At 39.0% G+C, this 27,267-nt stretch overlaps 1 protein-coding gene across 4 annotated transcripts in view; it reads right to left on the bottom strand.

Annotated features, from left to right (window-relative positions):
* Window positions 1–27,267, bottom strand: part of ITGB6 (integrin subunit beta 6) — a 75,856-nt gene that overhangs the window by 36,771 nt on the left and 11,818 nt on the right. For all 4 annotated transcript variants that reach the window (XM_047084408.1, XM_047084409.1, XM_047084411.1 and 1 more), the window contains 4 exons: window positions 21,862–22,027; window positions 20,474–20,635; window positions 17,412–17,507; window positions 6–95 (listed from right to left, as the gene is read on the bottom strand). In XM_047084408.1, coding sequence (XP_046940364.1) covers window positions 6–95; window positions 17,412–17,507; window positions 20,474–20,635; window positions 21,862–22,027 — 514 coding nt within the window. The remainder of the gene's footprint in view (window positions 1–5; window positions 96–17,411; window positions 17,508–20,473; window positions 20,636–21,861; window positions 22,028–27,267) is intronic.

The raw sequence follows: 27,267 nt of genomic DNA, 5'->3' as shown, positions 1-27,267 counted from the left end.
CATACTTCGTAAGCTGAGATGATCAGCTGGAGAATGTTTCCAGAGTCCTTCTGAAGTAGCCCTACCGTAGCTCCAGGAATGAGTTTTGCATAATTCTGTAAACAAAAAAGAATAAATCAATCTGTTCACTGTGATCAAGAAACACTACCTGTGGGTTTCAACCTGCTGGTTGAGATCACTTCTATTTAACTGGCCAGGGGAAACAGGATCCTGGTGATAAATGAGTGTTTCTCCTGAAACTGTAGTCCTGCCTGATGCTGCTTCCTGCATGCAAGTGGGAACTAGACTGCCATTGGGGATATCAAGTGTCTGTGGTTGCCTTCGTCTACAGCTGTGATTTATGTCACAACTGGAGTCAAGTCTCAAATAATAATAGCACTTATATACCATCTTCCATTTGCAGAACATCCTTTGTCCAAAATATTACGAGCATACTACCAGGAGTTTTCTTCTCTTTTTGTAATGTTATGGAAACTTTCTCTGCCATCAGGTGCTCTCCAAGTCATTCAGCCCAAGGGTCTTAATTGTCAATTGTTTGGTGGAGAAAAAGAGTGAGTTATGTGGATGCTTGCTGTTAACCCCCTTTCCTAGCAGTAACGAGCACTCTTTTAGGGATGTCACCATGGTGCTGGGGTTGACTGGAACTGAGTCCCCACTCATCATGACTGACTCAGTCAGAACCTATCTCTAAACCATCTGCATTCTGCACTTACATCCTTCTCTGAGATGTCATTCCCACCTGAGGAGAACGCACAGTAGTTTATTCAGACTCTAAATACCAATCATGACCAGGGAAATGAGGCATTGCAAGGAAGGGAATTTTCCAGACTGCTGAAAATTACCCCTCCCTTAAGTTTTATGTTTTAATACTTATTTTCAAATGAAAAGTTTCCTGAAGTGTATGGTGCACATATCTGTCTTCCTAAGAAAGATTCCCAAGCACACCTGGACTTTTTTCTTGAAGAAACAGCCGTACTTATCAATATGAGCTATAGGTCTATAATCAAAGACTTCTAAAATCCACGGATAGATCACACTCATACCAAGTGGACCCCAACTGCTATGCTTTTTGCTTCTTTTATTTGTTTTTAAATAGTTTCTATCTTCTCCTTGTTAAGCTGTAAGGTATCACTCACCTACCAATTTTCTCATTTATTCATTTACTGTTGCATTCAACAACGTCTATTAAGCAGGCTTAATATGCTGTGCTATGTCAGGAAGAGACAATCACTCTTTTTGTCAGCTGTGGTCTTCTGAGTTGCTGTGTGTTGTGAAATCAGATGACTGAATTTATTAAAAGTGTATGTAGAAATAGAAAGTAAGTTTTGACTGAAGGATTTAGGGCACCTCCTCTTCGTTCAAACATAATGCTATTCTGTCTTATTCCAAAGAAGATTTAAGTAGCTTAAAACATGTACAAAAATAAGTGAAAATTAGTAATAATTATTGATTATAATCGTGATACTATATCAATGGATCAGATCGAGGCGAGCCAAGGGGAGGAACAAATGAAGCAGGGGTGACTTTAGAACACCAACATGTTCTAGGAGGTACTTGCTAGAGGTGGGTACCTGGGTTAAGTTCAGGGTTTCTACACCTCCAGGATGGAAAAATGGATGCTGCTTTTAATTGGTGGGTTCTGTAATATTCCACTTCTTTCCATGTTCTTGATTGTGTTTAAGTTTGAAGTTGATGGAAATCTGAATTCTTAAAAGTGGCAGTTGTGATTCTGCCTTGACCCTGAGTTTTATTATCGAAGGGGTCATGGAGAGTAAACCAGGGAGGAACATTCCTCCTATTACCCAGTGCGCCACATCAGTGCCTATTGAAGGTGGGCCCCACTCTGTTTCCCTGAGTCAGGTAGAACTTGTCAAATATGAGAAAGGCACCGGTTCATTGACTTACCTTTTCAAATAAACACATGTCAAAAGGGCTGTGAAGCATGAGACCTGTGGTTAACAGCGAATACCTAAATAGGAACTTGAATTTCACTCAAGTGGAGCTGGAATGTGTGTAAATTTGACTGGTCCCAAAAGAGAAGGCAAAGGAAAACTTTAAAACTTGACAAAGAAAGGTTTAGATCTTTTCAAAAAAGAATTTCAAGGCTCTTAGCTTTGCATACAACTGCTAGCCTTGAAAAATGTCCTGGTTTCTCCAAGGCCAAGGTATAAAGGGTACTGTCCACAAGCACTAGCTCAAGTGGCCTCTAGATTTGGGGTTAATTCTTGGTTAACACAGCCAAATCCATCTACTTCCCAAAGCATAATTATGATCCTGCATGTGGTATGACGTTTGGCGTTTGGCTATTAGGACAAGTGGTTTAACATTAATTGCATTTGCTGATTGCTACCAGAGCGAGGGTATAAAGGAGTTGGCAGCTAGAGGCAGCACCCTGTGATAACACTGACAATTGTGTAGAGGAAAACTAGTAATTAATTTCTGGATGCTGATTCCTCCCAAAAGCATTGCAAATAATTAACTAAAAACATGGACAATTTGGCTTCCTGATCTAACACTGTAAAAAATTATACTTTAAATCTTGTAGTATTATGATTACTGTAAATATCGTGTGTCAAACGTCTTTCTTTCATTAAAGCCCTAAAGTGCTATTATAAATTGTTCTTGTTAAACATGTTTAATGTTAGAAAAAGGATGATTTTGCATGCCTGGGTGTGATAAATTATAGCGCTGTGACTGTAAAGGATAACTCTTGGATATAAGAAATGGTGAACTCTAAAAACACGATGTTTCATGAGCTAATTAGAAATGCCAGCTTCTTGGGCTTGAATTTCTTGGGCTTCAATTCCCTGTTATCTGCCCATGGGTTATCCTAATTATGGACTTTCTCCCTCTCCCACCACCATGCCACCCAGGAGTTCCTGAGGTTGCTTTTCTCATTCATGTTTGCAAAGTTGGCTTTTTCTGATTGCCTTAGTTTTCCTAACTTCCTTCATCAAACCCTATTTATTTGCTCACTGTGCCCCCACAGTGATTTCTTATTTGTCCCACAGTCTGTTTTTGCTCCTTAGAAATCTCTAGCTTGTCAAGGATGGAGGCTAAGAAGTGGACAGGGGGTGATTTAGTGGGCAGGCAACAAAAGATACAGAGGAAAATTCTTAAATTCACACATGTGCACCTGGGCTCCTCTTGGGGAGTGTCTCCAAGGTCAGTGCTTCTCAGTGTCTGGCTGCTAGAACCAGCTGTCACATGCATACCCCTACATACCTGCCACCCCAGCTATCTATGGTCAGACTACTGGTTGGCTCTTTCTTCAAAGACACTCAGACTAAGGACCTTGGCAGATACTTGGCTGCCTTTGGTGCTAGAAGGGACATTACTGATGTGATCTTCATTCTTGCGTTGCCTGACCTTCCTGCTGGGTTCACTCATCTCCAGGTTTAGGTTCTGGGACATGGTTTAGTATTAACTGTATCCTAGAGGACATCTTGATTGGGTTTCTGCCTTGGATGATTACTCTCCTGGACCCTTCTGTCCTACTACTGTGACATTCCTGCTGTGGTCTCAAAGATTCTTCACCACCTGAGACTCATAAGCCACCATTTTATATAGACCACACTACTCATGCCCCTCATCAGAGGTAGGAAGCTAGACTTGCCATATATCTGCTAGCAGGATTTTAATAAAAAATCTGTAAGACCAAATTCTTCTCTCCTTAGGCTCTATGCTTGCTTAACTCTTTCTGTGAAGCCTCATTGATATGGAGGGACTTTATGCTCAGCACTGATCATTTTCAATATTATATTATTAATCAACATCAGTATTTATGGCCTTAAATGATACTTACTGAATGTTTTTTGTTTGCTAAAATACATTTAGTAAAGTTTGGCTTATATAGATTGAGAACCTATGATGTTATAGAATGTGTCCACAAATATTTTCTCTAATATCTCACTGTATATACATAGTCATTACCTAGTATATCTTCAATTAGTAGCTTCTATTCATCCATTTTCTCTCTCAGAAAATTTAACGGCAGTATAACACACATGCACAGCATACGAGTAATAAGTATACAATTCAGTGGGTATTTTAAATGTAAACAAGCAGGTGTAACCACCCCAAGATCAAGAGGTAGAGAGTAATCAGCCCCCTGAATCCTCCCTTGCACTGCTTCTCAGTCATTCCCCTCCCTTAGAAGCCTAACTACTATTCTGACTTTTATTACTATAGAAGTCAGGAGAGGTATCTTCATTGCCTTAAGGGTAACAAAAATGTCTTAAGTAGGTCACAAAAGCACTATCTATAAAAAGGAAAAGATTGATAAATAGGACTTAAACTTAGGCATTTCCACTGTGAAAAGATGCCTTTACGAGAGTAAAAGGGAGTCACTGAGTGGGAGAAAATACATGTAATACATGCATCTGATCTGGCACCAGAATATCCAAACAACTCCTACACATCCACAAGGAAAAGACGTTTGGAAAAAAAAATGGACATGCAAGTGGCCGAAGAGTACGGCAAATTGTTCACCATCATTAATCATTAGAGAAACAGAAATTGAAACCAAAAAGAGATGCCAGCGTGCGTCTACTAGGAGGGCTACGATTTAAAAAAACTGATGATGCTCTCAACTACTTGCCGGGGGAGTCTACACTGGTACAACTACTTGGCAGAACTGGCAGTAGCTGCCAATGCTGAACATGAGCTCATCCAATGACCCAGCCATTCCACTCCTGGATGTAACCACCAACAGAGATGAACGCGCAACGTATGACTGCTCTGAGACAAACAAATGCACAGAGAGGCATTCATTCTTACTGTCAAGAGGGTGCTTCTGGCATCAAGATGTCACTTAAATTGGAGAAAGTACAGATAATTCTTGAAGGGTCTCAGATCATTCAGGGATTTGGCCACAAGGGGGAATCAGTTCTTACCCAGATTCTTTCGACCTGGGGACGGACCCAGGGGAGGTGTAGACTGGCAAACTCCCCAGCACTCACAGCATGGTCTGTCTCTTCTGAATCTCCCTCCATCCCCAGGCACTGGTCTCAGGACCAGGTCTTCATGAGCCGCATTCACCAATTCTGGGAGCCACACAATGGGACGGAGAGGTCCTCACATGCCCCCGACTTCCCCGTGCACCTCCTGCCTTTTGACACCTGCATCCTCAGAAACCCAAGGCTCCTAGAACATCTGCTGTGGGGACTCTGGGACAGCCTTGGGAGAGTGACAGGAATGGACGAGGAAGGGACCACCTTGCTCTCTAGCGGAAGCAAAAAGAAATGAAGAAAAAGTTGTGGTTGTAATCACTTTCAAATGGAAAGGCTACATCTTGAAAAAATGTAGCAAGTAGCAAAAGCATAGAAGCAAAAAAAAAAAAAATTTTTTTTTTTGTCCTGGGGGACTGTATTGTGCTGTTTATCTGGTCAAAAGAAAACAGCTCTTTGCTGATGATGCCTTGCTTTTGTTGAGCACTGTGCTTCTTCCAAGTTGGGGGGAGTGGGGGCCGGTAAGGGTTTGCTGAAATAAGTCCTTCTTCTGAAGGCAATCAGAAGGCTTTCTTCCCGTGAGGTCTTTCATTCTTGTGGGGTTTTATACTGCTGGTTCTCATGTTCATTATCGGTAAATGCAGGGCTCCCAGTATTATGCAAAAGTTTACCCCCAGGCTTGACTGTGTTACTAGGACACCCAAGATTCCAAAAAGAATATGTAATTGTTTCTGGCACAAGGTAGCCTGAATGTCTGTCTCTGGGTTGCATGATATCTGCTTTGCCTTCAGGCTTTCAATTGTCAGCATTCCACAGGCAGGCAGGCAGCAAAGGGAGTGTGCTAATTAGATCAGGTGCTTGATCTTGAAGTCTGCACCAGCAATGACTAGGTAGTCGCTTCGGAACTTTTGAGCACTACCTGTCTTTCTTCCAGTCTGCCCTGGAATGTAATTATCTTGTCAGCCAAGAAGCAGCAGCACACAGCTGAACGAGTGCTCGGCAGCAGTGACAGAGTGATAAGGGAAGACGAATGGACCCACCGTGCATGACTGTTCTGAGACAAACAAATGCACAGAGAGGCATTGGAGAATGGAGACTTCGAGAACAAAGAGGCTACACCGAGTATTTGTTGCTGAGGATACTTCACATGGTCCCTTAATAAGATTACCCTGCATTTTGAGAGGGATTGTAGACCTTTGTTGGCAAATGCAAGTCCCAAAGCTTTAGAAAGCTCTTTTAAAATGGGCAGCTGTGTTGGCTTCAGTAGCAGCTTATGTGCTTTGCAGACCAACCGGCAGGTAATAAAACATTGAAAGATGACTAGTAGGAACACGAGGAAGGGGACCAAAAAATAGAAAGCAGGTGTAGATACAAGGGCTGCTAAAGAGGTATCAGCAGCCCTTGCTGCTAGAAGGGTGTTGGGTGGACCAGTAGCAGCAGCAGCATCTGAAAGCATCTGGAGAAATGCAAAATCTCACTTTAATTTTTTGAGGACCCTCCATTTGGTTTTCCATAGTGGCTGAAGCAATTTACGCTTCCACCAAAAGTGCGGGAGGATTCTCTTTGCTCCACATCCTTGCCAACACTTGTCGGTTCTTATCTGTTTGATGATAGCCATTCTGAAAGGTGTGAGGTGATATCTCATTGTGGTTTTGATTTGCATTTTTCTGATGATTAGTGGTGTTGTGTATCCTTTCCTGTGCCTATTGGTCATCTGCCTATCTTCTCTGGAAAAATGTCTATTCAAGTCCTCTGCCCATTTTTGAAAAAGTGTTTATGTTTATTTTTTGTTTGTTTTGCTATTAAATTCTTTACATATTGTATACTCTTGTATGAATTCTTCATATATTTTGGATATTAACTATCGGATGTATCTATTGGATATATCTATTACGTATATCCAATGTAACTATTGGATATTAATTATTTGGATGTATCACCTCATACTTTGTAGAATAGCTATCATCAAAAAGACAAGAACTAACAAGTGTTGGTGAGGAGATATAGATATAGATATAGATATAGATATAGATATAGATATATATACATACATACATATATATATGATGGAATATTACTTGGCCATAAAAAAGAAATCTTGCCATTTGCAGCAATATGGATGCACCTTGACAGCATTATGCTAAGTGAAATAAGTTAAGCAAAGAAAGACAAATACCATATGATTTGATCAAATCAAAATAAAACAAAACAAAAATGCCAAGCTCATAGATTCATAGAACACATTGGTAGTTGCAAGAGAAGAGAAGGGGTGGTGGGGGAATGAAATGGGTAAGGGGAGTAAAAAAGTACAAACTTCCAGTTATAAAATAAATATTTCATGGGGAAGTAATGCACAGCATGACAACTATGGTTAATAATACTATATTGCATGTTTTGGAAGCTGCTAACACAGTAAATCTTGAAAGTTCTCATCACAAGAAAAAAATTTTGAAATTATGTATGGTGATGGATGTTAACTAAATTTATCTTAGTGATCATTTTGCAATGTATACAAATATTGAAATATACAACTGAAACTAATGTAATGTTCCAAATCAATTATATCTCAATTTAAAAAAAAATTTTTTAAAGTTTTTATTTATTTTTGAGACAGAGAGAGACAGACCATGAGCAGGTGAGGGGCAGAGAGAGAGGGAGACACAGAATCCGAGGCAGACTCCAGGCTCTGAGCTGTCAGCACAGAGCCAGATGCGAGGCTTGAACTCAGGGACTGTGAGATCATGACCTGAGCCGAAGTCAGATGCTCAACCAACTGAGCCACCCAGGCGCCCCAATTATATCTCAAATTTTTTTTTAAAAAAGAAGAAATGCAAAACCTCAGACCCCATCCTAGACCTGAATCAGAGTTGGTATTTGTTTGTTTGTTCTTTGAGACAGAGAGAGAGAGAGAGAGAAAGAGAGCACGCATGCAGGGGAGGGGCAGAGAGACAGGGAGAGTAAGAATCCCAAGCAGGCTCCATGCTGTCAGCGTGGAGCCTGATGTAGGGCTAGACCTCAAGAACTGTGAGATCATGTCCTGAGCTGAAACCAAGAAATTGGATGCTTAACCAACTGAGCCACCGAGGCGCCCCAGAGTTGGTGCTTTAATAAGCTCCCTGAGTGATTGGAGACACCAGAGGAACTTAAAAACAAAACAAAACACTGATGCCTGGGCCTCAGCCTTAGAGATACTGAATTAATCAGATCAGGGTGTGGCCTGGGTACTGGGTTTTTTAGAAGGCTCCCTGTGCGATTTTAATGAACATCAATGTTTAAGAATGGCAGATATAGAATAGTCTGTCTATACCATTCCTGTTGTCAAGCAGATGCTTCCAGGAAGGGCTATGGTAATTTGGAAAATAAAGTTTTTATTTATTTATTTAGTTAGTTAGTTAGTTAGTTGGTTAGTTGTTATGTTTTTAAACCTGTACACCCATAATTTGTAAGGGATCCTCAGTTGGTCATACACCTGTGACATCCATTCTCTACTCAAGAACAAAAGTGGTGTTTTTGAATGCCTGATGCCCATGGAATAATAACATGCTTACTTCCCTAGGCCTTCAAGACTGAAGTATCTTAGTGTTAGCCTATGTTATCTACTCCATCCTCTTCTATCCTAGCTCATATCAGTCTGACTAGCCTTTCTTCCGTTTCTCGAACAAATTGAGTGCTGGGTCCTTTGCTGCCTCAGGGCCTTTGCACATGCCTTCTCCTCTTGAAAACTCCTCAGCCTTTTGGTTGATGCTTTATAATCACCTTTTGAAAGGGGTCTTCCCTGAAGATCCTATAGAAGTAAAGTCTCACCCTCTCCTCTTTCATTTTTCTCCGTTGCTACACACTACTCTTTTCCATTTTTTAGTAATATTTTCAAAATTTTAGTCCCAAATATTGCACTGGAACATACTAATACTAACAAAATTATATATTACTTATTTGTAATTCAAATTGGATGCCCTGTATTTTTATGTGCTAAATCTGGCAATCTTACAGAAAAAGTATGTGAATTTCTGAATAAATAAAGTGTGCCCAAACTGTTCAGGCTCAATAAAATGTTCTACTTCGAGAATTTTCTGTTTATTTATTGAAGATTCAATACCATAAAGGCAACAAAATATTAAACTATGTTATAATTAATAGTAACCCCTTTGTAGCATGTTTTTGGCTCTTTCAGGTAATTAAGCATAATATTAAAATGCATAACCCTCCCAAACTTCTCTGTGTCCAGGGACTGTCAGTTTAACTTGTCCATTGTGCCTTGATGCCCTATGTAATCTGTAAAAGGCTATGGTGGAGAATGCTTGGTTGTGGCTAAACACCTGTGTGGTGATCCGTGTCAAAGGGAGCTTGCTTTAAGCATTGCTAGAATTTGGGCCAGCTGCACAGACATGGACGGAGTGGCCAACTGTAAGCATAGGAAAGGTTTCAGGGGATAAATGTGTAGCTGAGTTTAGTGAGAGTCCCTGAATTCTGTGAGGCTCTGAGAAAGCATAGAGTAGAGCAATTGCACAGCTTTAAGCACTTTGTGGTATGGAGAGGCACCTTTGAAGAAACTGAATTTGTTCACAGATATTGGAGTCCTCACCCAAAGGGCACTTTCAAGGGATAAGAAAAGGGATACTGGAAATAATTTGTTGGTCCTTGTTAAGGCCATCACACGAATGCATAAAAAAGTAACTAAGTATCATTTGAATATGTAAACAATGTAACCTAGTGGTTAATGTAAAAATATAGTAATTGTGGATGTTCTGGGGCTGCTGGTGGGAGGGGAGCAGGTTTGTTTTTATTTTAAAGCAGACACCCTCTATGTATGGCAACCACAGATTTGGAATGTTTTAGAAGACCTTGATTTCATCTAATGTGATTCTTGTCAATAAAAGTGATTGTTTGACATATAACTAAAAGCAATTTAATTTTCATGCCTTTATAAGGCTATAAATGTACAAACTCATTCAAAAAATCTGAACCTACTTAATATGTACCGTATGATGCCAATTATGTTAAAATATGTAAAGGAATGCAAAAAAAGAGAAGACTTATTTTAAAATGTCAAGAATGGTTAGCTGTGTCTGAATGGTGAGTTTATGAGTGATCTTTATTTTCTGCTTTGTGCTTTTCTGGATGCACCTCCCCACCTCTTTGGGGGCAAATAACATGTATTAATTTTGTCGTCAGAAAAAGAGTAATTTAAAGTATGTGGTGGGTTTTGTTTGTTTGTTTGTTTGGTTGGTTCTGGCCATACTCCCACACTGTTGGTAGGAGAGTAGCTGATATGGCCACTTTGGAAAGCTTGGACACACCCGGGAGAGTTGAAGATGCCTTTTCTTGTGACCCCAAGACTTCAATTCTAGACACGCATCCTCCATAGAGGACACATGTACAAGCATGAGCATGGGTGTGACATTTGCCATGCTTTACCAACTGGGCGTGATCCATGCTCCCAGCTACAGAATGAACACACTACAGGTTGTACCCTCGATGGATTGTCCATGGCAGTGGAACAGAGTACAGTAGAGTTGCATCTCTGCAGACAAGCCTCAAAAACGTAACATTGAGCACCACAATATGAATGTACTTAATGTCACAGAACTGCGTATTTAAACATGGTTAGAATGGCAAATTTAGCTTAGGTGTGTTTTACCCTCACAACCCATCCCCAAACATTACATGGAGTCAAAAAGAAAATTGTCAAAGTAATACATACAGCATGAAGTTAAACTTGTAAGCCAAGATTATGTAATTGTTTATGGATCCATATATATTTTAATGGTACAAAAAATAAACATGAGAATGATAAACACTAAGTTCAGGACATTGGTTACTTCTACGGAGGAAAAGAGGGGAGTGGCATCAGAATTGCACAGGTATACAGCAGGCAACTGTATCTAGAATGTCTTACATCTTTAAAAAATCTGAAGCAAATATGGCGGCAAAATGTTAAGATTTGAGAAGGCTGGGCAGTAGATGCATGGGTGTCATTTATGACTCTATTTTTCTGTGTACTTGAACTGTATCATCATAAAAACCTACAGTCTTTGTTAGACCAGGTGTCCCCTTTGTCTCTTAGGTTGGAACTGCAGATGATGATTCCCATAGACAGTAGCTGCTGTTTAAAGGATGTGTTGACCAATGGCATGATGCTCCCTGACTGTGTGGCCTGTTTTTACCACTCAGAATCCAACGGTCTCTCTTTTTTTCAAGTCCACCCATTTTTAAATTGCTCTATTTGTCTAAATTAACAGCAACAGTAAAGGGCCCTAGATGAAGTGTGCACTGATTTTAAAGGACTCTGCCATTTTTAAGAATTCCACCTATTCATCTGTTCATCTGTCAGGCGGCTCGACTCCACCCTTAGGCTCTCTGCTTTTACAGCTCAGTGACTTTCAAAGTTGGTGACTTTGTTTAAAAGGCGGCTTCTTTGGTGGTCTAGTAGTTAGGGACTGGCATGCCCTTTCACTGTAGCCGCCCAGGTTACAGTGTTACTTAACTCAGTGATTGAGGCTATAGACTCAAAGTGCCTTGGTTCGAATCCCAGCCTACACAGGCAACTTGCTTTATTTTGAGTTCTTTTATTATTTACTTTAATTTATTTGGTCCAATTTTTATTTTTTTATTCTATTTGGGTTTATTTGGGGTCCATAAAATGGAGATCAAATGATAAAATGAGTTAAAATATTTAACCCCAAGCTGCCACCTAATACACCCTCAGCAAACCTTCCCTATGATTCTCATAGTCATAGTTACAGAACATCTTGGCTCTCAGTTTTCCACCACTATAAAGTGAAGGTCTTAGCTCAACACTATCATACTGTTAGTATCAAAGCTAGTTTTATGATGGCCAATTAGTTTACTGCCCATTCTAACAAACATGGTGAGTAGGAAAAAGTGAAAACATTGACAGACATGCAAACTCTGACCCCTCATCAAAACTGTGCCTTGGATAGGGACACTTGTACCCCAATGTTTATAGCAGCACTCTCAACAATAGACAAATTGTGGAAAGAGCCTAAATGTCCATCAACTGATGAATGGCTAAATAAGTTGTGGTTTATGTACACAATGGAATACTACATGGCAATGAGAAAGAATGAAATATGGCCTTTTGTAGCAACGTGGGTGGAGCTGGAGAGTGTTATGCTAAGTGAAATAAGCCATACAGAGAAAGACAGATACCATAGGTTTTCATTCTTATGTGGATCCCGAGAAACTTAACAGAAACCCATGGGGGAGGGGAAGAAAAAAAAAAAAAAAGAGGTTAGAGTGGGAGAGAGCCAAAGCATAAGAGACTCTTAAAAACTGAGAACGAACAAACTGAGGGTTGAATTGGGGGGTGGGAGGGAGGGGAGGGTGGGGAGGGTGGGTGATGGGTATTGAAGAGGGCATCTTTTGGGATGAGCACTGGGTGTTGTATGGAAACCAATTTGACAATAAATTTCATATATTAAAAAAAAAACAAAACAAAACCTTTGCCTTGGGGTGCCTTTCCAGAACATAACCTCTAAAATGCCCTCATCCTGTTCTTTAGGCAAATTATCGGTCTACAAGTCTACTAATGCTCTGTGAGACTTCTTAAGGTAGGCACTGTGTCTTATCCTTCTCTGTACTCACAAATGAAGGGAGGTTCTAATGAAATGCTTGATGAATGAATGAATGAATGAATGCATGCATGCATGCATTCAATAGCATCTTGGTTCTTATTGATATGCTAGATATCCTGGGTGTTGTGTAAATCTTGAAATATTTAGGCCTTGTATTGAAATTCCATTTTGTATTAGTTCATGGGCTGGCCTAATAGCGCATCTCATTAAAACCCTACTTTAAGTCTGAATCTTCTCTTTTCTATTTTTTTTTTTTTTACCTTTGTGTTTATTTACTGGATTATGAGTCTTTGAGTTCTTTAGAAGAAAAGTACTATATGTAAACTAAGGGTAACTACTGATGACTTTTCATGGTTATAATTTATTAATTAGTCTGGAAAACGCTTCTAACAACTTTGTGCTGATAATCTGAGGACATGAGTTTTATTTCCAAATCTTCCCTCTCTAAGAGCTATTTTTATTAATGAGGAAAGTATAGGCTGGCTCTCCTCAGTCTTATTCCCAGATATCATCAATTGAAGAGAAATAAAAATCCTTTTCCATTACACTTGAATTAAGAGCAATTTGTTAACTGTATGGGGATTTCTCATAATTCAGAAGTTCTCTTTTTATTCCTAGATGATTTTATATTCACTAAAAGCATAAATTAGGAATACTTCATTACAAGATGGGGTTGATAGGATAAAGAACAATTTTTTTCATACATGCTTAAAAATTAGCTATATTATGGCTAGCTGAACTTTGTGCATAGATCATTGGAATTCATGGTGATTTCCCTTCTTCAGGTTCAGAGTCATTGACTACTAAGGCTGGAGGTCATCCAGTTCAGTCCTTTTATTTTGTCAAAACTGAGGCCAGAGAAAAAGGGATTTTCATCAGAGTAAAATCGTTTTGATCTTTTCCAATAGTGAACATTATAAAACAAAACAATAATAGAACAGGATATCACAGAGCAAAAGGGCTCAATTTTTGCTTTATCTCCCTCTTTAATTCTCTGCCTCCTTTCAAATCTCTTGCTGCAGTGAAAAGCTCAAAAGATAAGCAAAAAAGGAAAGAAGGGGTGATATAAAAACTGGGTTATTGATCTTAAAAAATTGAAACTTGCATATGATAGGTTATATTCACAAGCCACACAAGCTCTTAACATGTTGTGGCTATACTTTATGCTGGTTCTTAGATAACAATGACCAGCAAATAGGGGTAACTGCTCAGGGGTTTTCCTTTTGTGGCTTAGGGAGAAGGCTCTTGAACTTATCCAACGGGTTGGTCCCAGGAGTGATGGCAGTGATCCTTTCCCCTGGTGCCATCTGGGTCCAAGGGCGAAGAGATGGCTGCAAATGACTGTAGCTCTGGGTCAGGCACACCCCCACCTGCTCTTATACATGGGCTCCCTCAACTTCCACAGGTATTTGTCACACAAAATTCCAAATTACTATTTAGAAACTTTGACCCAAATTGACTAAAGATGAAAATCTATTGTGTATCGAGAAATAGCCTAAACAGAAAGATGAGCAAGACCCACCATTCTCCTCAAAGAGGTGATAATTGAGGGCTTTTCACTTCCAGAGGGAAGGGCCCTTTGGTGGTATTAAAACCTTCATGGGTGGGGCTCCTGGGTGGCTCAGTCCCTTAAGCAGCAGACTTCGGCTCAGGTCCTATCTCACAGTTCCTGGGTTCCAGCCCTGTTTCATGCTCTGTGCTGGAGCCTGCTTCAGATTCGTTGTCTCCCTCTCTCTCTGCCTCTCTCCTGCTTGGACTCTGTCTCTCTCAAAAAACAAACAAACAAGCAAACAAACAAAACCCTGCATGGGTGTCCTGTCCCTATACTTTAGATGTATCACTCTGTCCTATTAACAATAGGGACATCAATCAGCAGTCATAAATGTTAGCAACTAAACTGGACGTGTCTATTACTAATATGTCTTGTTTGCTTTCTAATGTTTCAACATTTCATTGTAAATACTAGGTTATATAATAATTATCATTATCAACTTAACAAAACTCATCTTTTCCAGCCAGATGTGAACATTTTGAAAGATTAGAATATCTTAAAGTCTTGTAAATAATTCCAGGTGATTAATAACATGATTTGACAATGTAGTTAAGAATGCTAATTTAATTGCTTTTTATATCAATATCTCACTAGGAAGGAGAGACTAGTCAAATTAGACAATTGGGCTTTAGTAGCCTGATACTATCTTAATGTAAATTAAGAGTAAACATTTGAAAACAATAGAGGAGCTAAAAAAATTTTTTTTAAGCTTGGGTAATTGAATCCTGATTCAAAATGGTATTTACCACTAGAATGTAATATGCTACCTACTGCTCAGTCTATTATCTATCATTATCTTTTGAACCCTATAATTGGACAAACAGGCAACTATTCATAATAATAAGTTTGTTCAAAATCATCCTTTTGCTGGAGTCTGGGGTGCACTCTGCAGTCATATTGAACTGAAGGCAAAACTGCTTACTTTATCCTTTCCATTGTTTGTTCTTCTTTGTTACCACAAAGCACAGCAACGCTGCACATCTGGACCGTCCGGAGCATCTTCCCAAAATTACAAAACAAAAACCTATAATTTTTTTCCTGCATTCCATGAATGGGCAACATAAATCACATTTGCTACAAGATGGGTCACCATTGAATCGGAGCCATCCTGTGCCCAGAGTGTATGCACATAGCTATGCTTAACACAGAACTGGGGCAAGCAAATTGCCTTTTGGAATTTCCATTAGATCTAACCACGTATTTATCCTATCACTGGTTTTATTTTTCAGTGATTCTTTAGTAGTTATATCCCTTCTATCACAGCTATCCAAACATCAGGTTGGGCAGGGCTCCACCTCACATTGGGCTCCTTCTAAGAGATTTAAATGGAAAGGCAACACAAGCCAATATTGGTTTATTTTCAGTTTTCATTATCAATAAAACAAGAGATCAGCATTTTCATGCTGTGTGAAGCCTTCAGGGAAGTGCAATGTCGCTGTCATTATTTTTAGGCCAGACTGCCGCCTGCCCCGACTAATGCAGATGGGATGATGAATCCATCAAAATAGAGATAAAATGATGAAAGAAAGCATCAGAGTCGGAGAGTGGGCTTCTGCCCTGGTCTGCTGCATGGCTCCCTGACAATGTCCCTTTGAATTTAGTGGAGCCTGGATGGTAAAGACCACAGATCATGACAGAACATAAATTCGCCTCATAATGAGATTAGGAGGCAGGCAAAATAAATGTCCTGCTGTTAAATGAGAGCCAGGCTGTAATCTGGTGTTTTCCTTGGAAATGATCATTTCCTTTGCAACAGGGGAACCGTCGGCCCAACTAACTTAAATCTGACAGATTCTGTTTTGCCACGTGGTTATTTTTCATCTTCTTCTGTCTTTTGGTAGCAGTTTTGAGGAGGCGTGTAAATGAGTTGTGAGTCTTAAAGACTATTACCGAAGTGAGTTATGGACGACTATGTTCATGACATCAGTTGTATTTCTCTGAGTCCCCTTTTAAGAAAAGTTCTGTGCAACTCCCCTTCCCCCTTCTAAACAGGACCAGGCTGTGGAGGAGGTGTTGTGACCCCCAGGGTCCTCTCGCTCTACCCTTAAGGATCAAAGGCAGAATAGACTCACTATTGTATTTGGGGTATTTTTTTTTAATCTTAACCGCAACTCTACTACTTAAAACCACTGGAAACAAGTATCACATACTAAAGAGCCTTAAAAAAAATGCCCAGATCAGGTGAACCCACATGGTCTCTGAGTAGAACAAAGGCCTTGAGTACGCAGCTTGATTGCAAAGCACTTTTTTGGTTTTCAGCAGAAGGCAATCTCACCTGGAGTACAATACCCTCCTCTCATTAAAAATGCAAGATAGGATCTCCTCCTGGATCCTTTCTATAGAACCTGATGCAAGTTCATGGGCTGCACTGTCCTTAGCAGTGAGTGGCATTTAATCAAAGCCTTCTGTGAAATAATGTCAGAGTTTCCCGAGCCCTGTAAAGTCACCAAGAGAGTTAAGAGGTCCTTTAAAAAGGAATGGGAGATCGGACTCTGAACTTAGGAGTATTTAAAGCTTCTGCATAGAAGAAGGCACAGACAATTTAATGTACACCTAGTTTCTCTACATTTTCTCAGGTCCAGGCTAGAGATTCCTTACTTCTCTGTGAAACTGCCCAATAGGAATAAGTCATTTGCTAGCATCTTGATACATGGTATTCTGACATATTGTTTTTTAGGCTGGAATAAACCCACAGAAATCTTTTGTGTTTACATATGCATTTTACAGTGTATGCAGTGGTTTACAAACACTAGCGCATCTAATGAAACAGTTTCCTTTCTGCGTCTGGTGTTTCCATCCAAAAACTTAAACTGCCAACCCAGCTACTATGAGGGAGAAAATATATTTGTGGCCCAATTTAACAAGCTTTTCTCTTTTACCTTTCTTACTTCTCAATGGTTTGAATTGTATCGCCACTTGTATATTTTCTATGCCTTGATTTGTAGATGTCTGAAAGTTTCAAGTCATTTCTGCTCCCTTGCTCTGTTAACTCCCCTCCTTGTCACATGAAACAGTCCAAAGGAAGACAGACTTTCTGTTAAGTAGGTGCTCCCATGTTCCCTGGTGCTCTCTTACAACTCACCTTGTCATTCCTTAATTCTTTCTTCCCTGCCCCACCAGATCTGTCCCCCACTCTCCACGGCACCCCTGGATTTGTAATTTAAATTGCAAACAGTAACTTTACCAAGTGTCCAGCATATCTGTCACATGTTAATGATTTTCTGATAGCAACCCATGCACTGAACTCTGAGTTCATGCTAAAGTTCCACGTCCAATAGTTTCCCTGAAGGAATTCCCCAGATTATGTTTGCTTACCTCATATAAATGAACTTGTTCTTGGGTTACAGCAAAGATTAATAACACGTTATTTTGCACCAGTTTATCAATGAGTTGTCCAATTGTTGGATATTCCTAAAATTGACATATAGATTTTAAATGTCATCTTAACACAAGAGTGTAAAATAAAGAAAGGAGTATTTCTTTCAAAGATATCATACTGAGTTTGGCATTTCAGTTTGGTTCTAAGTAAACAAATACACAATTAGCATCAGTCACTCAATTGGTTTAATAATTGTTTCCTAAATCTTGCAAATTGAATTAATTCCAGAGAGTCAGTGCCTGGCAATGTGGTATATTATGCTCAGTCACTTCTAAGGAGAGCACTTGGAATTTACTTAAAGAATTATAGTGTGTCGTATTTTCAAGGGTAGAGACACGGTTCTTCTAAGCGCCGCTTGCCAACAGGCTCAAGCTGTAGAGAATGTTAGAGCTGGGGGAGGAGCAGTAGACATGACGGATGTGACTGCGGTGACTCAGGTAGCTCGGACACTCCTACTGGAATTGGATAAGGTGGGAGGAAGGGACTGCCTGCTGAGAAATGACACACTAGGGTTCCTACGTCCATCTGATTTGAGACGTTCCTGCACCAGTTTTGGATTTGGTTTTACTGACTTTTTGATGTCACTAATCAATTTTAGGGGATCCTGCGACATTTTTACAGGACAACTGAAAACACATTGTATTTCTTTTTCATTGACACATTCATGCCCAAGTGATATGAGCTCTTTAAAAAACCAGAAAGGCATAAATGATCAAATTTGAACATGGCCTCTACTTTCCAAGGTTAAAAAACGTGCAGCACACTTGGCTGTTGTACGAATCCAAACGTGGATAATGTACAAACAGGAAACTCAAATGAAAGAGTAGCCTGCAAACAGTGAGGCTAAGATGATGTTGATCATGAAGGCAGCCAAAGCAGAGCAACACTGACAAGTAAGCCCTCTCGTACACTGATGTGTTGTGTTCACATATTCTCAGCACTCTGGGACTAATTCTGCCTGATATCTTCTTTAGGCACAAGATTCAAATTCCAGGAAAACTATAGTTTTGTCTAAAATACTCCGGTAAATGATCCAGCTGTGTATCTGGCTGGGTAAAATGGGCTTGCCATCCGATTTGGATTTTTATTAGTAGATATCCAGATGACATAAATCTTCCGGGGTCTGACATTTTCAGTGTCCCCTGCTTTTCAATAGCCCAAACACCAAAAATCCCTGACCTTCAAGCCTAAATTCCTCCATCGCTGGGCCTTCCTATCTCCACATTCTCACACTTTCTACCGATGTGCATGTTTTGCAAGGATCACACTGTGAAGCCCTTCATAGATGGGCAAATGTGGTTTTCTATTTGGCCTAAATCAGTTGGTTTAATTTCCACAGTTATATTGTAAGTTCCTCAAGGCCAGGGACCGTGTCCTATTATTTTGTGGCCCTTGGAGCCTGGCTCAGCACTGAGTACATAGGAAGTGTTCAAAGGACCCAGGGAACTATGCTGTAGGCAGACATGGAAATAATCCACAACTTCTGTGCATTTGCACCAACTCACTGAGCAAAAGTAAATTGAACTTTTATTAGATGGGAAGGTCATACCAAGCAACAAGTAGTGCTTGCTTCTAAGATCCTGCTTTTTCAGAGATGTCTATTAATGGGGCATTTGAATAATTGCAAGAAAAAGTAATAAAAAAGAGATCCATGCCTCACAGTTTCTTGGCCCTCAAAGGCTAAAACACAAAAATGTGGCTACTCTCATGGATATTATAATGTGGAAAGACAACTTACATGATAAAAGAATATATAAGTTTGAGGACTACTATGGGTCAATAGGGGGAAACACTCATGTTGAAATTTAGAAATTTAAGTCAAGGAATGGTAGCAGGTAATTTATGAATCATTTGGTTTTTTTTTAACTAATATATTATATATATTATAAATAATATATATAATATATATTATCTCATTGAATTCTTTTTTTCAGGAATAGTTTTTCCAATCTGATATTAGAATTCTAGGTTCTTTCCCTCTCTCTCTCTCTCTCTCTCTCTCTCTCCCCCTCTCCCTTATATATATTTCTATAGCACTGTCATTTTAAGAAGTCACTTGAATTCTCTGTACCATATTTTCCCAAGTGTTAAGTAGGGATAATGTGATCTTCCCAGGTTGCTGCTTCATAATTCAATTTTATTTCATCCATAGTCAACACCCATTTTGTTCCAGGCACTGTGCTGTCAGGAAATAGAGATAATACACCAGTCCTGGCCCCGAGGAACACATATTAAAGACTGACAAATATGAGCAAACACATTTGTGCGTGGAGATGGTAAGGAGACATCTAAGTACTAAGAGTGGGGGGAAGGATGATCATTTCGGGGCCAGCAGAGGGCAAAGAGCACTCTCTAGGAGCAGTCATAATTAAGTTGGGTTTTAAAAGATAATTAAGAGTCTCTCAGCAGCCTACAAGGGAAGAGCATTCCAGACAGAGGGAAGAACATGTCCTTGAGAGCCTCATGGTCCAAACAAGGAAATCAGTTAGATACATAGGGTTCTGGTGAGGATCAAATACGATCATATATGTCAAAGAGCTCTGAAAATTTTACCTTGTTTTACAGAAGTCAAGAGCTTTTTTTTCTTTGAATGTTACCAGCATTTTTTAAATCACAAAAATAAGCCAAACGTGAATAAGCACCAGCCAAGCAATACTTGACTAGTTGTTCCCCATGGAGCACTATGGTGCACAAAAGCATGGCATTATTTAGGGGGCATGACTCTGGGACCATCATTCACTGAAATTCTTAGGTGATTGTTATTTTGGCCTAAGACCCCCCTTTCTGGGGCTGTCGTTGAGAGCAGACCCAGACTTCTCACATATCCCCACCATCCACCTGTGCTCCTGTCGGAAGCTCTAAGGGCAATTTGTTAATCTCAAATCAGAAAATGTATGGTTTTCACCAAATGTGGGTTATTCTGCTGGGTACTGCAGCAATTGTTGCTTCATTTGCCTACTTGAAGCCCTGAAAACAGTGAAGAATGCAGGTTACACACCAAAACAGTTGACATGGAGTATTCATTTTTGTTGTCCAAGTGACAGAGCCCATCGTTAGGAATGACGATGCCTGCCAGTTTGCTGTCCATTCCAAAATGAGAATCAGCATCACTCACAAAGACCAGGAGATGGAGGGAGTCATTCCGCCAGCCAATTTTTTCCTACAGTGAGAAAGAAATATTTGGGTTGTACGGGATAGAGGCAGGCATTTATTGAGAGTGGATCAATTATGATTGGACACATTAAGATCATAAAAACTATAATCCTAATCCATCTATTTTGGCCCTTTTCATCTCTTGTGAGTTGATACTATTAATGAATTAAAAATATGAAACTCTATGGCATTTGATTTTTCTTGGATAACACTTTTAGATGATTTATGCTTCAGAAAAAAACAGTTCCACTATAATCACTATCCAGTTGATCTTGACTTTTACATAGTTAATTATTTTTACTGTCCAGCTTTCAATTTACCAGAAAAATGAGGAGAGGGAATGAGGGAGGTCATAGATCATTCCAAACCCAAGTCTAAGCAAAACTAGTAAGAATGCAATACACAGTGGACTTAAAGTATGCCTGTTTTATTAAATGTCACCCAACGTTTAGGCACATTTTTCTTTTTCTACTGATACCATCCAAAAATTATAAATGTAACACAAATAAAAGAATTTTTTTTTCAAAATCAATCCCCAGCATACGGCTTTTTAAGATGATCTGTTGTCTGTTTCTTAGCAGAGCTCCCCCCTTTAATTGATATTATTCCAGGAACTAGCGGGACAAAAGCTCATACTGGCAGCGCCATCCCACCTGGCCCCTTTTCCCTTTTTCCCTTAATACCTTGGCTCCTCCACCTTCCAGAACCTTCAGCCCTGTCTGTTTCTTGGTATTTTCCAGGAAGACCTGTCATCTGGACAGGGGAATCATTCCCTTGGATACCTGTCTGATTGTCAAGGAGGGGCAATGCCCCTGCATTGTTGTAGGGACAGTGTAGCTTCTGGTACTTATTTTGTTGGCTCAAAACAATAGATATCTAATCTTATGTAGAACTTTATACTGATTAGGGCATTTTTATTTTTCATTAATTTCTGCCTGTGATTTTTATTTTTACCATGGTTTATTCAAGAACAAATCTGATCTTGATCTTAGAAAATTGATCATACCTAACTATTGTTTTAACCAATTTTTCCCAACACTACTATAATTTTATTAGATTACTTGAATATCAGGCATTAAAAAAAGTGTCCATTTCAACATTAATAAATTACAAATTTTTGGAAATTTTTTGTTTTAAGAAACATAGAAATATGGCAGTTAAGGGAAAGATGGCTAAGCTTTTCAGAATAGATTTGCTAATAAGAGATGCAATTTAGGTTACCCCTCAGCATACCTTACACACAGCAGCTTGCATAATTGCATCAAATCCACCTTCTGGTGTATCAATATTAGCAGAAATTTTCTGATTCTTCACAATTTCATTGAATCTTTCAGCATCATTTGTTAATGGCAGAATGTGCTTGAATCCAAATGTAGGTAAGCAAAAGTATGGAATACTACTGCAAAAGTAAGATGTGAAAATGTTCTTGATGAAATATGATACAGCACACAATTAATGGATCTAGCAGCCTAGCAACTTCATCTTATATCAAGATGAATTTTCCTCAAGTACCTGACTCTGTAACTTGATTATGAATTTCCCCGTTAAGGTTGTTCATGATCTCCCACCTACCCCTTCCAAACTGACCCTATTAGCTCGCACTTAGAGCTTACTGTGTATTTTACTCTGATTCAAGCTCAGATAACAGATAATCAGGTCAGACTCCCCACTCCTGTGTGTGTGTGTGTGTGTGTGTGTGTGTGTGTGTGTGTGTGTAATCACTACCTTCCAGTGCTTCTCAACCAAAATCTACCATTAAGCTTGCGTGATGACAACAATTCCTTTGTATTCTGCTAGCTTAAGCTATTATCAAGTATGAGTCACCCTATAGCAAGACTGAGAGATACCTGTCTTCTTTCTTCTCTGCTCCTTCCTGTACTCCAAACCCTACCTGCCAAGGGCCCAAAAGTCAGCGCAGGACTCTTGGTTCTCTAGCTTGATTCTGTTATGACTGAACAGACTGTTGCATACCTGGCTAGGAATAAGACTACCACTTAAAATAGTTGACACATGGGAGAAATGCCACGTTAAGAGGAGATCTGCCCCAAAGATATTGCAGTTGAACAGAGAAAGTTGATCATGAACTCAGCCACATCTTATTCTAAAAACCAGTTAGTAAGACCTTGGACAAGTTACTCAACCCTTATGAGATTTGGGTTTTCATTTGTAAAATGGAGATAATAGTATACAGCAGAGGCTTTCAAAGGATGGTCCTTGAACCAGCAGCATGAGCATCACATGGGAACTTGTTATAAATGCAAAATCTGGGATTCTATTCCAGACCTACTGAGTGAGATATGTGAGGAGTGGGCTCAGTGATGCATTCATATCTTCCTGACGCATTCTGATGTTTGAGAAACACTTGTATAGAAGTATGGAAACAGAAGAGAGTAGTCAACAGTGAGGTTGTGCTATGCTACCTGGGGAGAGCTGGTTGATTCTTGTGAGAATAGTTTTTTGGTTCAGTAGCCAAAACTTTGTGTGTCACTGGCACACAAAGAACTGGAGCATCCTTCAGGGTCAGGGTCCCGTTCACCAAGTTCATCTGCCTGAGTCAGTCTTCGTTATTCACAGAATCCATATCTGCGAATTCACCTACTTACTAAAATTTATTTGTAACCCCCAAATCAATACTTTTAGTACATTCTGAGTCATTTATATACACACACAGAAGGGAAAAAAAATTTGAGTCACCTGATTCACATGTTCCCAGCTGAGGTCAAACAAGGCTCTGTGTTCTTACTTCACCTCTCATACTGTAAACAAGTGTCCTTTTTGTCATCTATTTGGTTTCCTTTTCCTTTTTTTTTCATTTGTGTGCTTTTTGTTGATGATTTTGCTGTTTAGAATGGTCCTGCAGAGTAGTGCTGAAGTGTTGTGTAGTGTTCCTAAGTGCAAGAAGGCTGTGATGTGCCTTATAGAGAAAATATGTGTGTTAGATAAGTTTGTTCTGGCATGAGTTATAGTGTTGTTGGTTGTGAGTGCAAAGCTAATGAATCAACAATATATATTAAATAAGGTGTCTTTAAACAGAAAGACACAGAAAATAAAGTTATGTATTGATCAGTTGGAAAAAAAAAAAAAAAAGTCCAGAGGCTTGCATGAGCCTAATCCTGTATTTTTTCTAGGAGCAATGATTTAGCATTAGCTAAGTAAGTATTTGAGGATACTTTATAGAGCAAGACTCCCATGAGTAATGAGAATCAACTATACAAATCAGAATGATTGTGGATGCACTCACACTGAGAGATGGGCTCTGCTGGGACCAAAATGCTAGTATCTGCAAAGGTAGCAATTTTTTTTTTCCCTGTCAGTAGATTTTAATGGAAAGCAGATCATAATCCAATATGTCCTCATGCTTTAGAACAAGGGGAGTTGGATGACCCCAGCAGTCTGAGATGTCCTAAGACAGCCATCTCCAGAATGGATGCTCTTGGTCATATCTGGCTCCTCCCTCACCTGTGGTTGGCTTCCTCAGCTAACAAAGTTTAGGACGTTCTGATAGTCAACGGGACTGGAAACTCTGGAAGGGCCTTGGTTAAGGCTCTTGGGTGCATGTGGCCCATATTTGCCTCTGGAACCGCTCTTTCTTCACATTCCCTAACCTCCCATGAGCAAACCTACAGGCCTGTTCATTCTTTCAGCTCTGTCGAGATACCTGGTCTGGTGGGCCCAGGAAGCCAGCCTACAGTTTACAGGGAACTTTCTGATTTTCTTTCTGACTCATTATATTTCACTTTAATTCTCAGAAGGCAATCGTTTTCTCTTATTTTCAATATCTTGCATCAGCTTTCATTGAAGCTCTGAAGTGCTGACCACAGATAGTATCTACTTAGTAAGATTGTTGTAAGGCTTGAATGAGCTAAACTATGCAAAGAACACAGCACAATGAGCTTTTCGGTTAAGTGCTTGCTAAACCTTAATGTCATTTTTTTTACCTAAATCACTTTTACACAAAGTCTAGCACAGACTTGACAACAGATCACAGATTTGGCCAATGGCATCTCAAGAATTGTATGTTTTTTACTGATCAAATATTAATACAGGTTCACTGAAGAAAATTTGAGTTAATATAAAGGTATAAAGAAGAAAATAAAAACATAAATGTTAAGTTATGAGATATATCACAGTTTATTTGATAATCTATTAATAAAATTTTGTTTCATAAATCTTTCCATAATTAGATAATGTTGTGATCCTTTCACATACACCTTTGCAGGCTATGCTGTATCACTGCTGAGAATTGACTCCAGAGAAATTGCTGGGTTCTTTTCAATCCATACTAGCAAATGTCTTTCCAAAAAGTTTGTATCAGTTACATCGTTATAAACAAAACAAAACAAAGCAAAACAAAACAAAAATATACCAGTTGATTATAATGGCATCTTAATTTAAGGTTTAATTTCTATTTTATTGCTACTAAGACTGAGCACTTGTTCATATTTATGGACAGTTTGTATTTCTTCTTTTGCCAATTGCCAGCTTACATCCTTTGCTCATTTTCTTATTGGGGTATTTTTTTATTTTCTAACTAAATTTTAAGAACCATTTCCCTTAAAAATATTAACCTTTTGCCTTTGTGGTTTGTATTTTAATTTTGTGTATGCTGTTTTTGGATATATACCTTAAAACTTTCTGTAGTCAGGTTTGTTTTCAACCTTCAAATATGAGATGTATTTTAAAGAGTTATATGAGGAAGCTGTTTAATTTTTTTTTTCAAATCGTTACCTATGAAATGACAATAATTTATCATTTGTTCTAATTGCTCCAATAGCATTTAACGTAGTTGTGTGCTGGAAGAAAATGCATTTGATTTAGAATAAAAAGACTGAGAGATGATCTATCGTTGGGCAAGTTACTTCACACTGCCGGGCCTCAGTATCTTCATCTGTAAAATGAGACTGGTGTACCTACTTGACGAAGTTCTTGTGGAGGTTACACGAGATAAAAAGTATGCAACTATGTGAGGTGCACCACTGTCCCTATGAACTAAGTATTCTTGAAAATTGTTAGTTTAACCTTTTATTTGGGGCTGCTTGCTCACACTGTACAAAAGTGACATTTGAACATCTTCTGAAACCAAAGAAACTAGCATTCCTATCTTTTTGTAAGAAATGTACATCTTTTTTGGTAAGAATTGCTAGGCAGATCTTACTAGAATGCATGCTTTTGGAAAATGGAATGAAATTCTAGTTTAATTCAGTAAACACACATGTGTGCTGGGAGACCGAGGTAGCTAAAGCAAAGCAGAATGTCAGGCTTGGGTCATGCCAGGAAATTTTGATTAGAGACTCCCCTTGTTTTGGTCAGAGTCTTTCCTCTAACGAATGCTCATATTGGGCTGTTATTTTCTTGGCATAGCAATTGAAGGAAGTAGGTACTTATTACCAAATAATTTTATTTTGAGTCCCTAGATAACAATAGATTTTCATTTAAAACGAAGAATAAGGGCACCTGGCCGGCTAAGTTGGTTAAGCATCTGACTTAATTTCGGCTCAGGTCGTTATCTCACAGTTGGTGAGATCAAGTCCTGCATCCGTCTCTGTGCTGACAGCAGCAAGCCTGCTTGAGATTCTCTCTCTCCCTCTCTCTCTCTCTGCTCTCCCCCCTGCCCCCCACTTGTGCTCTCTCTCTTTCAAAATAAATAAATTAAAAAAATAAACTGCAGAATTATTGTGAAACACAATATACAAAAATACTATCTACATTTTTTGTTAGACTTTTAAATAAATGTACACAAATTAAGATTACAATGATACATACCAAATAGCTAACACCATCATTTTGAGTGGAATTAGAAATAATTTCCATTTTCCTCTTATTGTCTGTATTCTCACATGCGCTAGTTATTGCCTTTGCAATAAGAAACTGTTCTGTACACTCATATGTGTTTGTGTGTGTGTGTGTACATGTAAGAAATCTAAGCATTTCATGGTTCTACTTCCTCTTTTGCAAAACTATAGTGAATACCTCCTTGTTGGTATCATATTTAAAAAACCCACAAAACAAAACATAGCACATGTGGAATGATGTTAAAAAAGAAATCTCTCAAAATGTTTGATAGAGGGAGAAAATTTGACCTTTGTGCTATTAAATATTTTAAAATGCATATTACAACCTATCTACAAATATGAAAATGGGGAAAATACATTTTTGTTAGTGTATCTTAAACAATAGCATAAGGAAAACTTCTTTAAAAACTGTAAGCCACTTCAGCATTCTTTACGTGGTGTAATAAAAATTTTTAGTGACCCTATATCCAAGGAAGATAAAGAAAGAAACTACTCCTAAAAGCATTAGAGATTAGATTAAACAGGTTTTAAAAGTGTGGTGCACAGACCCACATAGGTCCCTGAGACATTTTCAGAGAGGCCATCGGGTCGAACCATTTTCTGATAATAATAAAAGATGTTATTTGTCTTTTTCACTGTGTTGACATTTGCACTGATGCTGCAAAAGCGGTGGTGAGTAAAACAGCTGGTGCTGGAGATCAAGGCAATGGCTCAAACCTGGCTAGTAGTGGTTCTTATGATTTTTACTGGCAAGCATTTATCATCATAATAAAGTTGCTAGTTTTACTTGGCTATCTTTGATAAAGCAGTAAAAGTTATTTGTTTTATTGAGTCTACACCCTTGAAC

The sequence above is a fragment of the Lynx rufus genome, unplaced genomic scaffold (assembly GCF_022079265.1).
Source record: "Lynx rufus isolate CCGP_SWC_20201006 ecotype Redwood Valley unplaced genomic scaffold, mLynRuf1.p SCAF_2, whole genome shotgun sequence".
Taxonomy (NCBI): domain Eukaryota; kingdom Metazoa; phylum Chordata; class Mammalia; order Carnivora; family Felidae; genus Lynx; species Lynx rufus.
Note: the sequence above shows the minus strand (reverse complement) of the source record. Positions and strands in the feature narration are given on the sequence as shown.